The sequence below is a fragment of the Panulirus ornatus genome, chromosome 14 (genome assembly GCF_036320965.1).
Source record: "Panulirus ornatus isolate Po-2019 chromosome 14, ASM3632096v1, whole genome shotgun sequence".
Taxonomy (NCBI): domain Eukaryota; kingdom Metazoa; phylum Arthropoda; class Malacostraca; order Decapoda; family Palinuridae; genus Panulirus; species Panulirus ornatus.
In genome coordinates this window covers 19,865,239-19,881,562 of record NC_092237.1, presented here as the reverse complement: position 1 = coordinate 19,881,562, position 16,324 = coordinate 19,865,239, and the positions used below count along the sequence as shown (strand labels likewise).

At 38.2% G+C, this 16,324-nt stretch overlaps 1 protein-coding gene across 1 annotated transcript in view; it reads right to left on the bottom strand.

Annotated features, from left to right (window-relative positions):
- LOC139753336 (zwei Ig domain protein zig-8-like) overlaps nt 1–15,919 on the bottom strand; it is a 240,388-nt gene extending 224,469 nt beyond the window's left edge. The window contains exon 1 of the mRNA XM_071669688.1: nt 15,330–15,919. Within this exon, the coding sequence (XP_071525789.1) occupies nt 15,330–15,334 (5 nt within the window). The 5' untranslated portion in view covers nt 15,335–15,919. The remainder of the gene's footprint in view (nt 1–15,329) is intronic.
- Between the last annotated feature and the right edge of the window lie 405 nt (nt 15,920–16,324).

The window sequence follows — 16,324 nt, the reverse complement described above, 5'->3', positions numbered from 1 at the left end:
ATCCTCTACCACTTCTGAAACCGCACTGCTCTTCCCCAATCTGATGCTCTGTACATGCCTTCACCCTCTCAATCAATACCCTCCCATATAATTTACCAGGAATACTCAACAAACTTATACCTCTGTAATTTGAGCACTCACTCTTATCCCCTTTGCCTTTGTACAATGGCACTATGCACGCATTCCGCCAATCCTCAGGCACCTCACCATGAGTCATACATACATTAAATAACCTTACCAACCAGTCAACAATACAGTCACCCCCTTTCTTAATAAATTCCACTGCAATACCATCCAAACCTGCTGCCTTGCCGGCTTTCATCTTCCGCAAAGCTTTTACTACCTCTTCTCTGTTTACCAAATCATTTTCCCTAACCCTCTCACTTTGCACACCACCTCGACCAAAACACCCTATATCTGCCACTCTGTCATCAGACACATTCAACAAACCTTCAAAATACTCATTCCATCTCCTTCTCACATCACCGCTACTTGTTATCACCTCCCCATTTACGCCCTTCACTGAAGTTCCCATTTGCTCCCTTGTCTTACGCACCCTATTTACCTCCTTCCAGAACATCTTTTTATTCTCCCTAAAATTTACTGATAGTCTCTCACCCCAACTCTCATTTGCCCTTTTTTTCACCTCTTGCACCTTTCTCTTGACCTCCTGTCTCTTTCTTTTATACTTCTCCCACTCAATTGCATTTTTTCCCTGCAAAAATCGTCCAAATGCCTCTCTCTTCTCTTTCACTAATACTCTTACTTCTTCATCCCACCACTCACTACCCTTTCTAAACAGCCCACCTCCCACTCTTCTCATGCCACAAGCATCTTTTGCGCAATCCATCACTGATTCCCTAAATACATCCCATTCCTCCCCGACTCCCCTTACTTCCATTGTTCTCACCTTTTTCCATTCTGTACACAGTCTCTCCTGGTACTTCCCCACACAGGTCTCCTTCCCAAGCTCACTTACTCTCACCACCTTCTTCACCCCAACATTCACTCCTCTTTTCTGAAAACCCATACTAATCTTCACCTTAGCCTCCACAAGATAATGATCAGACATCCCTCCAGTTGCACCTCTCAGCACATTAACATCCAAAAGTCTCTCTTTCGCACGCCTGTCAATTAACACGTAATCCAATAACGCTCTCTGGCCATCTCTCCTACTTACATAAGTATACTTATGTATATCTCGCTTTTTAAACCAGGTATTCCCAATCATCAGTCCTTTTTCAGCACATAAATCTACAAGCTCTTCACCATTTCCATTTACAACACTGAACACCCCATGCATACCAATTATTCCCTCAACTGCCACATTACTCACCTTTGCATTCAAATCACCCATCACTATAACCTGGTCTCGTGCATCAAAACCGCTAACACACTCATTTAGCTGCTCCCAAAACACTTGCCTCTCATGATCTTTCTTCTCATGCCCAGGTGCATATGCACCAATAATCACCCACCTCTCTCCATCAACTTTCAATTTTACCCATATTAATCGAGAATTTACTTTCTTACATTCTATCACATACTCCCACAACTCCTGTTTCAGGAGTATTGCTACTCCTTCCCTTGCTCTTGTCCTCTCACTAACCCCTGACTTCACTCCCCAGACATTTCCAAACCACTCTTCCCCTTTACCCTTGAGCTTCGTTTCACTCAGAGCCAAAACATCCAGGTTCCTTTCCTCAAACATACTACCTATCTCTCCTTTTTTCACATCTTGGTTACATCCACACACATTTAGGCACCCCACTCTGAGCCTTCGAGGAGGATGATCACTCCCCGCGTGACTCCTTCTTCTGTTTCCCATTTTAGAAAGTTAATACAAGGAGGGGAGGATTTCCGGCCCCCCGCTCCCGTCCCCTCTAGTCGCTTTCTACGACACGCGAGGAATACGTGGGAAGTATTCTTTCACCCCTATCCCCAGGGATAATATACACATATATATACATATACACACACACACACACACACACACATATGCACATACACACACACACACACACACTATTCGCCATTTCCCGCGTTAGCAAGGTAGCGTTAAGAACAGAGGACTGGGCCTTTTTTGGAATATCCTCACCTGGTCCCCTCTGTTCCTTCTTTTGGAAAATTGAAAAAAAAAAACGAGAGGGGAGGATTTCCAGACCCCCGCTCCCTCGCCTTTTAGTCGCCTTCTATAACACGCAGGGAATACGTGGGAAGTATTCTTAATCCCTATATATATATATATATATATATATATATATATATATATATATATATATATATATATATATATATATATATTTATATATATATATATATATATACGAATAGTGCATATGAACGTGCACCTTCATAGAGCAAACAAACCTCCAACGGCCAGGATCGAACCCGGGACCCTTGTGCCACCCTTTAGTAGGTAAGGTATCAAATTCTGATATCATGAACAATGCAGATTTAGTCAACAAGCTAAACAATATCAATGTTAATTTTGATTTCAAACTGGTTAGCTTTGATGTTTCCTCACTTTTCACTAAAGTTCCACTTGATGACCTTCTAGAATATTTATTTGATGTTTTGGATGATATTCATTTACCTGTTTCAAAGTCTAATTTCATTGAACTGATGAAATTGTGTATAAAAGACTGTGTATTTCAATTTAATGGAGATTATTATGCTCAAAAATTTGGTATGGCAGTGGGTAACCCTCTTTCACCTGTACTAAGTACTCTTTATATGGAATTTTTTGAAACAGAATTACTAAAGGATATCATACCTTCTAATGCAATTTGGTTTAGGTATGTAGATGATGTTCTTTGTGTTTGGCCAAAAATGAAAATTTACAAATATTTCTCCCTTTACTTAACAATTTAGTACCTTCCATCCAATTTACTGTAGAAAACGAAAATAATGGTATGTTACCATGTTTAGATTGCATGATCCATAGATAAGGAAACAAATTTGAGTTTAGCATATACAGAAAACCCACCAATGTATGCTTATATACCCATCATTACTCATCTCAACATGACAGAGTTAAATTATCATCATTTCAATCTATGTTCCTTAGGGCATTACGTATTTGCAGTCCAGAGTTTATTGATGATGAGTTTGAGAAGATATATTCTATTGGATCTAAGTTAAAGTACCCTAGATCTTTCATTGATAAATCCCTTAAGTTAGCAAAGAAATCAATCTATAGAGTTGAAGCCAAACCTCCCACTGACACCAAGAATCTTTTAGTTCTCCTTTTTAATAATAATTTCACTTTGCTTCCCAAGTTGCTTAAATCCTTTAATGTAAATGTTGCCTTTAGCAACAATAATACTATAAAGAATATCTTAATCAGGAATTCACCAGAAAATTCTCTTGGATGCATCTATAAAGTACCTTGTGGAAACTGTGATAAATTTTATGTTGGTCAGACTGGTAAGGATCTTCCTGTTAGACTTAAGCAACATAAATATTGTATAAGAACGGGACAAGAATCAAATGCCTTGCTTAATCACGTTAAAAACTATGATAATTGTATTGACTGGAGTAACGCCATCTCAGTTATCAACTCTAACTCTATTACCAAGAGAAATATCATTGAATCTTCTATTATTAAATACACAAAGAATTATAATCTTAATATTAGTGATGGTCTATACAAATTAGATAACTTTATTGTTGATAAAATCTGTATAATGATAAGTTTATGAACGCTCGTTGTATGTTTTGGACAATCACATGTTTACCAAATGGCGTCCTAGCTTCGTCTCTTCGATGTATATCAACTGACTGTTATATTTCTTTCTTGTGTCTTCCCTGATGATGTGATTATTACACGAAAGTGCACTTGGGAACTTTTCGTGTTTCATTTTCCCCGTGGACTCATAGGAATATCTTGATCACGCGCAAAACTATGATCCTTTCCAATATATATATATATATATATATATATATATATATATATATATATATATATATATATATATATATATATATATATATATATCAATCCCGCCTGCCATGCAGGGTTCCCGGGTTCGAGCCTAGCTGTTTGAGGTTTGTGTGTTTTATGAAAGTGCATGTTCATGTGCACTACACTGATATATATATTATATATATATATATATATATATATATATATATATATATATATATATATATATATATATATATATATACGGTATGTGTGTGTGGCGGGGTGGCGACGGAAATGGATGAGGGCAGCAGGTATATGTACATGTGTATATATGTATATGTTTGTGTATGTATATGTATGTATACGTTGAAATGTATAGGTATGTATATGTGCGTATGTGGCCGTGTATGTATATACATGTGTATGGATGGGTTGGGCCATTCTTTCATTTGTTTCCTTGCGCTACCTCGCTAACGCAGGAGACAGCGACAAAGTATAAGATAAATATGAAATATATATATCAGAGATAGATTGGCAGAGGAGAGAAAAAGACAGAAGTTGTTGGTGGAGGAAAATGAGCCTCAAAAGTAAAAAATGAATCAATGAAACAAGAAAAAAAAAATACGAGTGTAATTCCTCTCATTATTTTCATGAACAGAAATACATATATGTAAAAGTAGCCATTCCGTGTTTCTGTCGCTGTATATAAGAGCACATTTCATTCTATTGAACAACCCGACTGTTCCTTGAAGTGGAACGTAAATTCCCTGTGTTCATTACAATGATCACTGGTTCATAACAAGAAATAGTTTATGCTAAACGTTGGTTCGGACTGTGCCACACATGGACTGCAGTTTAACCTTTTGTTACACTACATTTATTCCCAATGCAAAAATATATCATGTTTCAGCATGTGTATATCAGATGACGTACATACTTTTCAGGATATTAAAAACACAGATATGCATATCATAAAATGTTTCTTTCCTTAGAACGTTTAACGAAAGCAGCGAAGAGGATGTCTCGAAGAAGTCGAGTTAAGGAATAAATATTGAAGCAAAGATATCAGGTTACATACTTTTCTATCGTTGGACGCAATACACGAAGAAAGTATTTCTAATCATTATCTAACACAACTTCCACTGGAGATATTCCGCATATAGCAGCACTTGTGTAGAAGAATAAAGCCCACATAATACTTTCTGTATCACAGGAACCACGAGACGCGCTTAGAGAAACCAGAACTTGCTACAACACGGTAATGAACACGACAGAGACTAAACCATGAATGCAGAAATGAGCACCAAGGTCGCACGCAGCGGTTACTGGCCCCCACCTCCATCCTCACCACTTTCATAGCACGTCATCCAACCATTCGTCATCATCCCCTTACCAGCAACTGTGGCAACGCACTGTGGAGGTCAGTGCCTGTATGAGAGATATTAGCTCATGTCTCTTAGAATTCAAAGAGGATCAGAGAGGATTCCGCCAGAAGTCTCACTAGTGTTGAGTAGCTTTTCATCTCTTGAATCGTGGGTTTAAATGGTATATTCGAGACAGCATTCTGTGCCAGTCAGTAACATGTAGGTTTAATATTTCTTGTGCGACATGGGTGATGGACCCTCTACCTTTCTAATCATTGATTTATATTACCTTATAAATCAAATTAGAAGTGAAATACTTATATAAAAATTTCGCAACGAATTATCAATACCAAAACAGCCTGTGCAAGATAACATCTGTCTTAGTACACAAAAAGACTAGTGAATATAATAGTACTATGTAACAATATCTAAAAATTCTATTTCTGAACACTCATCAAATGTTTTTCCACTTACTTTCTCTTTCTATTCCTAAGCTGGCTTGAAAGGAGACAAATATTCTCGTGCATTTCTGTAAGTATCAATAAACTCCACCAAGTTTTCGAGACAAGAATAAAATCTAAACTTTCCAAATATCATCTGCCAAAATGTCGACACTATCACATGCTAAAGTGTGGAACGAGACGTGAACAAACAAAAGTAAATGTTTTTAAAGCTTTCTAGAGAGGGTTGGGACAATGTTTGTAAAACATAGAAATGCATATATATATATATATATATATATATATATATATATATATATATATATATATATAGGGTGGGGGGGAGTAAGAATTCTACCAACGAACTCCCTGCATGTCGTACATGGTGACTTAGAGCGGTGAGTGCAGGCGACTGGAAAGCCTACCTTTTTGCATTTCAATTTCGAAAAGATGAGACATAAGGAGCTAAACGAGAAGTGCTTACCGTTCCCAAAGGCTCAGGCAGTGGTGTCTGAATACGGGAGGATGTGATCTAGGTGAAAGGAGAGACACCTAGTATTTTTAAGGAGAGGACCCTGGCTGTCCTGAGTCTGAACGAGACAAAGGTTAAGGGAAAAGAATGTTTTAAGAATTACTTGGATGTAAATTAGGGTTCTGTGTGAGGGCGAGAGCTGAGGATGGGGTAACGCTACTGCTGAAGCAGGAGTTGTGGGAATATGTGAGTGTAAGGAAGTGAGCTCCAGTAAAGTTGCGAGTGAAAGTGTAAAAAGAGGCATATCTCCGGTACTTACGTAGAAGTGCAAGTGATTGGTAAATGTACGAGAGAGAGCGTCAGGAGATCAGGAAGAAGAGGCAGAGGCTAAAAAAGAGGCAAATGTGATTTGAGGTGAGCAAGTACCAGCGCATTTTAGGCAGATCAAGATGTACAGGAAGGAGGATAAACAAGAGATAAACAAGAGAACAAATGGGAACTACGGTGAAAGGGCAGTTAAGGTAAGTGGTAAAAGACAGAAATGAGGTGAATAAAAAATGGAGCGAGTGCTTTGTAGGAGCGTCGAATGTTTGATGATAGGGTGGCAGATGTGAGGTGCCTAGGTCGAGGGAAGTATGCCAAGTGAAAGTCATGGCAAGTGGTTTGGTCATGATATCAAAAATGTTGTTTAAGTCTTACGGAAGATGAAATGTGGCAGGGCAGCTGGATTGGATCGCTCTGCAGATGAATTTCTAAAGGAAAGGGGTGACTAGGTTGCTGGATGGTCAATTAAGGATTTCAATGCAACTATAGATCAGAGAGAGAGAGAGAGAGAGAGAGAGAGAGAGAGAGAGAGAGAGAGAGAGAGAGAGAGAGAGAGAGAGAATATATATATATATATATATATATATATATATATATGTATGTATACTTTTAGTTTTATATTTATTTATTTTGCTTTGTCGCTGTCTCCCGCGTTAGCGAGGTAGCGCAAGAAAACAGACGAAAGAATGGCCCAACCCACCCACACACCCGTGCATACACACACACGTCCACATAAGCAAATATATATATATACACATATGCATAATTCATTCTGTCTGCCTTTATTATATATATATATATATGTATATATATATATATATATATATATATATATATATATATATATATATATATATATATATATATATATATATATATATATACACACACACACACACACACACACACACACACACACACATTGTATTTACACGATACACCGCAAGTGAAAAGTCATCTTTAGCGGGCTGCATCACGGGAATACTCTCAGAAAAACTTTTCCCTCTGAAGGCGTCTGCATTTTCCTGTTTCTGGAAGTAGTGCAGCCTTGAGCTGCAGGAGCCTTAAAAGAGAGCCTGGTGCAATATATATATATATATATATATATATATATATATATATATATATATATATATATATATATATATATATATATATATACACTGGGGATAGGGGAGAAAGAATACTTCCCACGTATTCCCTGCGTGTCGTAGAAGGCGACTAAAAGGGGAGGGAGCGGGTGGCTGGAAATCCTCCCCTTTCTTGTTTTTTTTTAATTTTCCAAAAGAAGGAACAGAGAAGGGGGTCAGGTGAGGATATTCTCTCTAAGGCCCAGTTCTCTGTTCTTAATGCTACCTCGCTAACGCGGGAAATGGCAAATAGTATGAAAAAAAAAAAAAAAAAATATATATACACTATCCATGGGGATAGGGGAGAAAGAATACTTCCCAAGAATTCCGTGTGTGTCGTAGAAGGCGACTAAAAGGGGAGGGAGCGGGGGGCTGGAAATCCTACCCTCTCTTTTTTTTTTTTAATTTTCCCAAAGAAGGAACAGAGAAGGGGGCCAGGTGAGGATATTCCCTTAAATGACCTGTCCTCTGTTCTTAATGCTACCTCGCTAACGCGAGAAATGGCGAATAGTATGAAAGATATATATATATATATATATATATATATATATATATATATATATATATATATATATATATATATATATATATATATATTCTTTTTTTCTTTCTTTTAAACTATTCGCCATTTCTCGCATTGGCGAGGTAGCGCTAAGAACAGAGGACAGGGCCTTTGAGGGAATATCCTCACCTGGCCCCCTTCTCCGTTCCTTCTTTGGGAAAATTATATATATATATATATATATATATATATATATATATATATATATATATATATATATATATATATATATTTTTTATTTTTTTTTTTTTTTTTGCTTTGTCGCTGTCTCCCGCGTTTGCGAGGTAGCGCAAGGAAACAGACGAAAGAAATGGCCCAACCCACCCCCATACACATGTATATACATACGTCCACACACGCAAATATACATACCTACACAGCTTTCCATGGTTTACCCCAGACGCTTCACATGCCTTGATTCAATCCACTGACAGCACGTCAACCCAGGTATACCACATCGCTCCAATTCACTCTATTCCTTGCCCTCCTTTCACCCTCCTGCATGTTCAGGCCCCGATCACACAAAATCTTTTTCACTCCATCTGTCCACCTCCAATTTGGTCTCCCTCTTCTCCTCGTTCCCTCCACCTCGAACACATATATCCTCTTGGTCAATCTTTCCTCACTCATTCTCTCCATGTGACCAAACCATTTCAAAACACCCTCTTCTGCTCTCTCAACCACGCTCTTTTTATTTCCACACATCTCTCTTACCCTTACGTTACTTACTCGATCAAACCACCTCACACCACACATTGTCCTCAAACATCTCATTTCCAGCACATCCATCCTCCTGCGCACAACTCTATCCATAGTCCACGCCTCGCAACCATACAACATTGTTGGAACCACTATTCCTTCAAACATACCCATTTTTGCTTTCCGAGATAATGTTCTCGAATTCCACACATTCTTCAAGGCTCCCAGAATTTTCGCCCCCTCCCCCACCCTATGATCCACTTCCGCTTCCATGTTTCCATCCGCTGCCAGATCCACTCCCAGATATCTAAAACACTTCACTTCCTCCAGTTTTTCTCCATTCAAACTCACCTCCCAATTGACTTGACCCTCAACCCTACTGTACCTAATAACCTTGCTCTTATTCACATTTACTCTTAACTTTCTTCTTTCACACACTTTACCAAACTCAGTCACCAGCTTCTGCAGTTTCTCACATGAATCAGCCACCAGCGCTGTATCATCAGCGAACAACAACTGACTCACTTCCCAAGCTCTCTCATCCCCAACAGACTTCATACTTGCCCCTCTTTCCAAAACTCTTGCATTCACCTCCCTAACAACCCCATCCATAAACAAATTAAACAACCATGGAGACATCACACACCCCTGCCGCAAACCCACATTCACTGAGAACCAATCACTTTCCTCTCTTCCTACACGTACACATGCCTTACATCCTCGATAAAAACTTTTCACTGCTTCTAACAACTTGCCTCCCACATATATATATATATATATATATATATATATATATATATATATATATATATATATATATATATATATATATATATATATAAAGAGTTTCTGCATGTATGTGTTTGTGTGTGTGTGTGTGTGTGTGTGTGTGTGTGTGTGTGTGTGTGTGTGTGTGTGTATTGTCTTTATATTTGTGTTTGCGTTTTAGTGTGTTATTCGTACCTGTGTCTGCTTTTATTCTACTGGTATATATACCTTTCTATGTCTATGTTTTTGAGATTGTGTTTTCTGTATGTTTATATGTATAATGTAAGAAGATTTAGTGTAAATACCAAAATATGCTTTTGCCACCATTACAAGCTTATCCGCCTTTCTAAAAAAAAAAGAAAAAAGAAAAGAGAAAAAAGAAAAAAGGTTTAATACATGAAGTATCTTGCCGAACACAGAAACAATGAAATGGTTGGGTAAGATACAATATATGCCTTCACCGGGGAAAGAAAACGGGCAGATCAGACCTTTGTGGTGGGAGGTGGGAGTTGTGAGGTTGGGAAGAAAGCAACCACTGGAGAGGAGGGAAAGTTCACCCACCTCAGGATTTCTAGTCTCCGAAGATAATCTATTTCTGTACTATAACACTGACTGCGCCTTCACAGCCGGGACCGGTGTGAATGAATTATCGTTCCTGGGAGAAGCCTCACAAATTCTGATTAAGAATGTTGCTGACGTGAGAATGTCGTGTAGATAAGATCAAAGAACTGTGTGGGAATTGATGAATACTTTTCCTTACCGACACACACTTTCTTAGGTACGGGTTGGTGGGGGGGGATATAGGACTTGGAGGAGTAACATGATCTCGACAAGGAAAAGATTAACAGAAGTTGCAAATCTGAGTAGGAAATAATAGGATATATTGAAAAATTTAACAAAGTCATATGAATAAGCATTTCTTTAAGTGCTAAACTGCAAGAGTAGACAACTTGAAAGTGTCCTTTTTTCCACATTGGTTGCATACACTTAACCCTAAAGATTATTAAAGAAAAACGAGAAGGGGAGATATCGTAAACAGCTATATTTTTTTTCTTTAAGTGAAATAGACATTGACTCTATTGCACTGTTTGAAGTTTGGGTAGTTTACATTCTGCCTTCCTATACAATGATTTTTTTTTTTCAGTCTGTGTGCTACTAGACATGACTTGAGTTCAGTCGTGGTTGAAAAAAAAAGAAAATCTTTGACATTTGGCCTCTTGACCTGTGGAAGGTATTCAGTTTCAACTCCATTTGTGAAAAATACTCTTTACTTTAGGCTCTGTAGATATTCTGTACTTGACGCTCAGTAGATGCTTTGTCTTCTTGGTTCAATAGAAAGATATATATATATATATATATATATATATATATATATATATATATATATATATATATTTTTTTTTTTTTTGACAATCACATGTTTACCAAATAGCGTCCTAGCTTCGTCTCTTCGATGTATATCAACTGACTGGTATATTTCTCTCTTGTGTCTCCCCTGATAATGTGATTATTACACGAAAGTGCACTTGGGAACTTTTCGTGTTTCATTTTCCCCGTGGACTCATAGGAATATCTTGATCACGCGCAAAATTGTGATCCTTTCCACCAGTATATATATATATATATATATATATATATATATATATATATATATATATATATATATATATATATATATTCCTATGAGTCCACTGGGAAAATGAAACACGATAAGTTCCCGAGCGCACTTTCGTGTAATAATCACATCATCAGGGGAGACACAAGAGAGAAATATAACAGTCAACTGATATGCAACTAAGAGATGTAGCTAGGATGCCATTTGGTAGACATGCGATTGTCTAAGACAGTCAACGAACGTATCATAAACTTATAATGTGGACAAGAAGGTGAATTGTATAGATAATAAGTTTATGATACGCTCTTTGTCTGTCTTGGACAATCACTTGTTTACAAAATGGCGTCCGAGCTACGTCGCTTCGTTGTATATCAAATGACTTATATTTCTCTCTTGTGTCTCCCCTGATGACGTGATCATTACACGAAAGTGCACTTGGGAACTTATCATGTTTCATTTTCCCCGTGGACTCATAGGAATACACTTGATCACGCGCAAAATTGTGATCCTTTCCAATATATATATATATATATATATATATATATATATATATATATATATATATATATATATATATATATATATATATATATATCATATCCATCCTGAAAGCAGATTTGATATTCAACCTATTTTTGAAACAGATATTTTACTCATGCCTCCCTCTCTCGAGCTGAGAGCCGGAACCCTACGGCATACGGGTCGAAATTAAACATTATATATATATATATATATATATATATATATATATATATATATATATATATATATATATATATATATATATAAACAGGACAAGGTATAGCCTGACTGCGCCTGCAAGAGGTTAAAGTGAAAAAGTCACCTTTGGCGATAGTGAACCATTGGGGGTACAGTTTCGTCATAGGATTTCTCACTCAAAAGGAATCTACGTTTACCAGCTACTGGTAGCAGCGCATCCGTTTTTGTAAGAGGCTTTAAAAACGTCTTAGGTAACACCAGGATTCATTCACATACTTTGGTCTTGGAGTAATTATGAATAAATGAACATTACAGGGCAACGAATCTTTTCGAGAGAAAGAAACTCCAGTTCCGATGCTCGTATTTTAGTGCACCGGCAACATTCCAGACGCCACGGGTGAGATTTAAAATGTTCATGAAGTTTCTCTGAGTTTTGGCATTTAAATACTGCCCCTCGGTCTAGACTTGTGCGGTGAGGGAAAATACGTTTATATTAAAAGCTATTCTCTCCGCAGAGCTAAACTTGAGAATTAAATGAATACAAATTGAAATAGACAATAAGAGTAGGGTTCTTGAGTAAGTTGGATGGTGCTGTCTTTTCTCTAGATGATATTCAGGCTTCACTCTTTCTTTTACGAGTATCACAATGGACCGTCGTTGAAAATAATCAGACACACCAACAGACAAAACTATACGAACCTCTTAATAGATTCTACTGACAAACCCAGTCGTGGGCCAATGAGGCCTCCTGTTGTCTGTCTTTCTCTCAAGTTTCTCATATATTTCTCTTCTCTCTGTGACTTTCACTGTCTCTTTGTGAACGTGTTTGTCATGAATGTCCATATGTATTGGTGAACACGTCTGTGTTCTCGTAGTGACACCTTCTGTATGAATAACTCACTTGATATTCGCACCAAGACCCATTTTTTTTTCTCTCGCTCCTTTATTCCCGAATCTTCATAATGGTTATAATTATATATCCCCAAACTACGTGCTTAAGCTTGTCAGCTTCATTATGACCTGTCCACTTTCTCAGATCTGCACAATTTGCTTGTCTGTATGCAGCCTCTGCTTTGTTGTTTTCATTATAAGTACGCTAATTTTCCTGATATATGACCAGTTGGCCTCCCTCTTCGCTCTATTACGCCCCCCATGGCCCACCTGACTACGCGGTCATTATATACTGATACTGCGACACGCGAGCCCTCTGGTGACAGTTATGAACAACGACAGCAACCTCTGTAACCTTCAGGCAGCTTTTGAGTAAAACTTTGCCACAGTAGACTAGGCATGTGACGACTCATGAAACACCCCGGAAGAAAACATGATTTCGGTGGTAGCCACAGATCACAGGTATTCCAACACCGTTTGATAATGGCGTCACACAACGAGCACTGTTCTGTTTTCAGATCGCATCGCCCACTGTCAACGGACCTATTCACGCTTATACGCAGTATTACATAAAGCGCAAACCTCTTGTTTCTTTAAAAGCTTATTAACTGCGATCACGATTTTATCCTAGGCTGTCACATCTTTGAACAGTGTTGGGAAGTCTTGTTCTGATCTCGTATCCATTACACAGCCAGAAATCAGTCCTGCTGCCGTACACAAATTGCAAGTCACCAATGTCTCTTTTGCTCCCTCATACACGTCAACCGAGACCAAACATACCCTGCACCTTTACAACAAGGCTCTTATCACTACTGATAAACATTGTCGCTGTCTCGCATAGCATCAACCAAATCTACTTCTTTTCTCTGTCTACAGATGTATATCTATAATTATGCTTCCTCGCATTACATTAAGCACCACAATAAAATTCATCTTCCTTACACACGACATCAGATACAAGTTGTCAGCCTGTTTCTTCTGCGAAGCATCAACCATTACGACACTATGACAACATTTACTATTTTCCTTGCACCATTTCATTACCAAACTTTTCCTTTACACTAAATCTACTGCTGTCACCGTAGGGACTCTCGCTCTCACACATTCTCAGCTACAACTTCCAAATGTTTTCTTCCCTCACCCACAGTCGCAACCACCTCATAATCCTTAACAGGGACCACCAACACCACCATCAACCACTTCCATTAAACGCAGGCTTTAAGGCCCCTCCCCAGCATTACTCGGATAACAATCCCACTTCCCCCGTCAACCACGAAAGAATTCAAATATAACAAATTATATTGTGTGATTTACGCCTCAGTCCACGGACCGTTGGCGATTTCTCGAGTCGTCGAATTATTTCCATCCTAATCACGACTTTTATTTGTCACTTCATTTTCTTTTTTCACCAGTTAATATCTGCGATGACTGTATATCTTGAGATTTAAGGTAGCCATAAAGATATCACTTTTGGTTATTTGTTGCATATTTCATTTTTACGTTCAAGGTTTTCACAAAGATATCATTCAAGATTAATACTGGATATTTTAATCTTGAGCAGTCAGGACACGAATCATAAAGACGCATTAATAAGACGTTAAGTTTACTAATTTTCAATAATTCTCAATATTTTTGATGAAAATAGGAAACATATTACTTGAAAATCACTTTGAGGTTCAAAAACTTTTATGAAAAATTACACACAGGTTTCTAATTTGGCTTCAGCATACATCTTCAAATTATGATCCGTCAATCACAGAGATGGTATTGTTAAATCAGTTTTCCGTTAACCGTCCTCATAATAATTGCATTTACTTCATAGAGAAGAAATGTCACATAATATTTGATTATACTTCCGCAAGGTTTAATGAATACTGAAAATAAGATTCTCAGTCTCTTGTGTCTTTAATACTTATGACTATGCAATTTCTTGAAGATGTCATGTGAAGTGAAATCTATGGTCTATGTTCATCTATGTAGCAGCACACTTTATCAGGTAGCCCCTCACAGCTTAACACGTAGCCCCACAACTGATCATATTACCGCAATTTATCAGGTCGCAATGCAGTAGTTATTTAGGAAGGTGCACTTTGAAAAAACTTGCTACATAGTTCATCTTGCAGTCACAGTACAACATGTAGCCCCACAAGTTCACCTCGCAGCCGAAGTCCATCAGGAAAAGAAATAATGTATGAATTAGCTAAAAAGAAATGTAACGATTAGCCGAACGGTTCATCAAGTTGCAGAACAACTGATCAGGTTGTCCCACAGTCTATCAGAGAGCAGAGCAGTTTGTCACCAATGACCTTGATCAAGACTGGCCAATAATCACCAAAGATGCAAACATTTTAGGAAATTTCTTGTTGTAAACTCTATATGTCCATCCAAATCATAGCGAGATGTGGACAAAGTACAGGAATAAACTGGTACTTACCGCATCTTTCAGTACTTCTTTCACTGTCTAGTGGGAGACGAAAAATGCATGGATGTCCTCAATGTTCTCAAACCAGAGAAATAAGCTGCAGACTTCCAACGAGCAGCTATCCAGCCACTCTGTACATCGCCTTGGTTGGCATCATGAGAGGCTGAAGCCCACCTTCTTGCATTTGAAGGTTAACTTCCAAATTCTTCTTCGGTCATAGACACATACACACACTCAACTAAAGTCAAAACAATTTATGTATAAAAAAGAGAGTATGCCACAAACTTGAAGACCACTCAACTGTTTTTAAAGACGAGCAGAGAATTATACATGTTACAGCACTTCTTTCTGATCTACATTACTGTGCATACAGCTATATAGGTATGACCACATGAAATCTAATGGCTTTCTTTTCTAATACAGCGCAAATTGTTACAGCTTCGCGTATCGCCACAAATTCATAGACACAGTTCCTAATTTCATCAGATAAACCACGCAAGAATATGGCTCTACACGGAGGAGCTGTTGAAACAGTTCTTCTTGTGGGAGATGGGGGAGGAGGAGTGCGCGGGACCTATTGTGAAAAGCCTGCGGTCCTGACGGCGGCAGGCGGAGGACTGCTGACTGCGGCGCTGCACACCCGGCCGGAGCCGCTCGCAGGCGCACTACCGCCTCGCCACTTCTCGATAGTAAGCCGACCAGGGTATACAAACATGAACTGTCGGGGACTCGGTTTGGATTGCGTTTTTGTTGTCACTTTTCCCTCATATACCGGGTCGTTGCCGTGTCGTCTGGAGAGTCTCCTGTACATGGCATATCCAGAACTACGCGGTACGCATTGAACGGCTGTAACAGAGTTGTTAGGCTATACTCAAAACTAGCGAAAGTTGCCTCTTTGCAACCTAACTCACGTATACATTTCTAACTTGTTTCTTTATGTCCGTAACACATTATCTCTTAATTTCTTTCCCAAGAAGACTTTTTTTTCTCTTAATGAAAATGTAGGC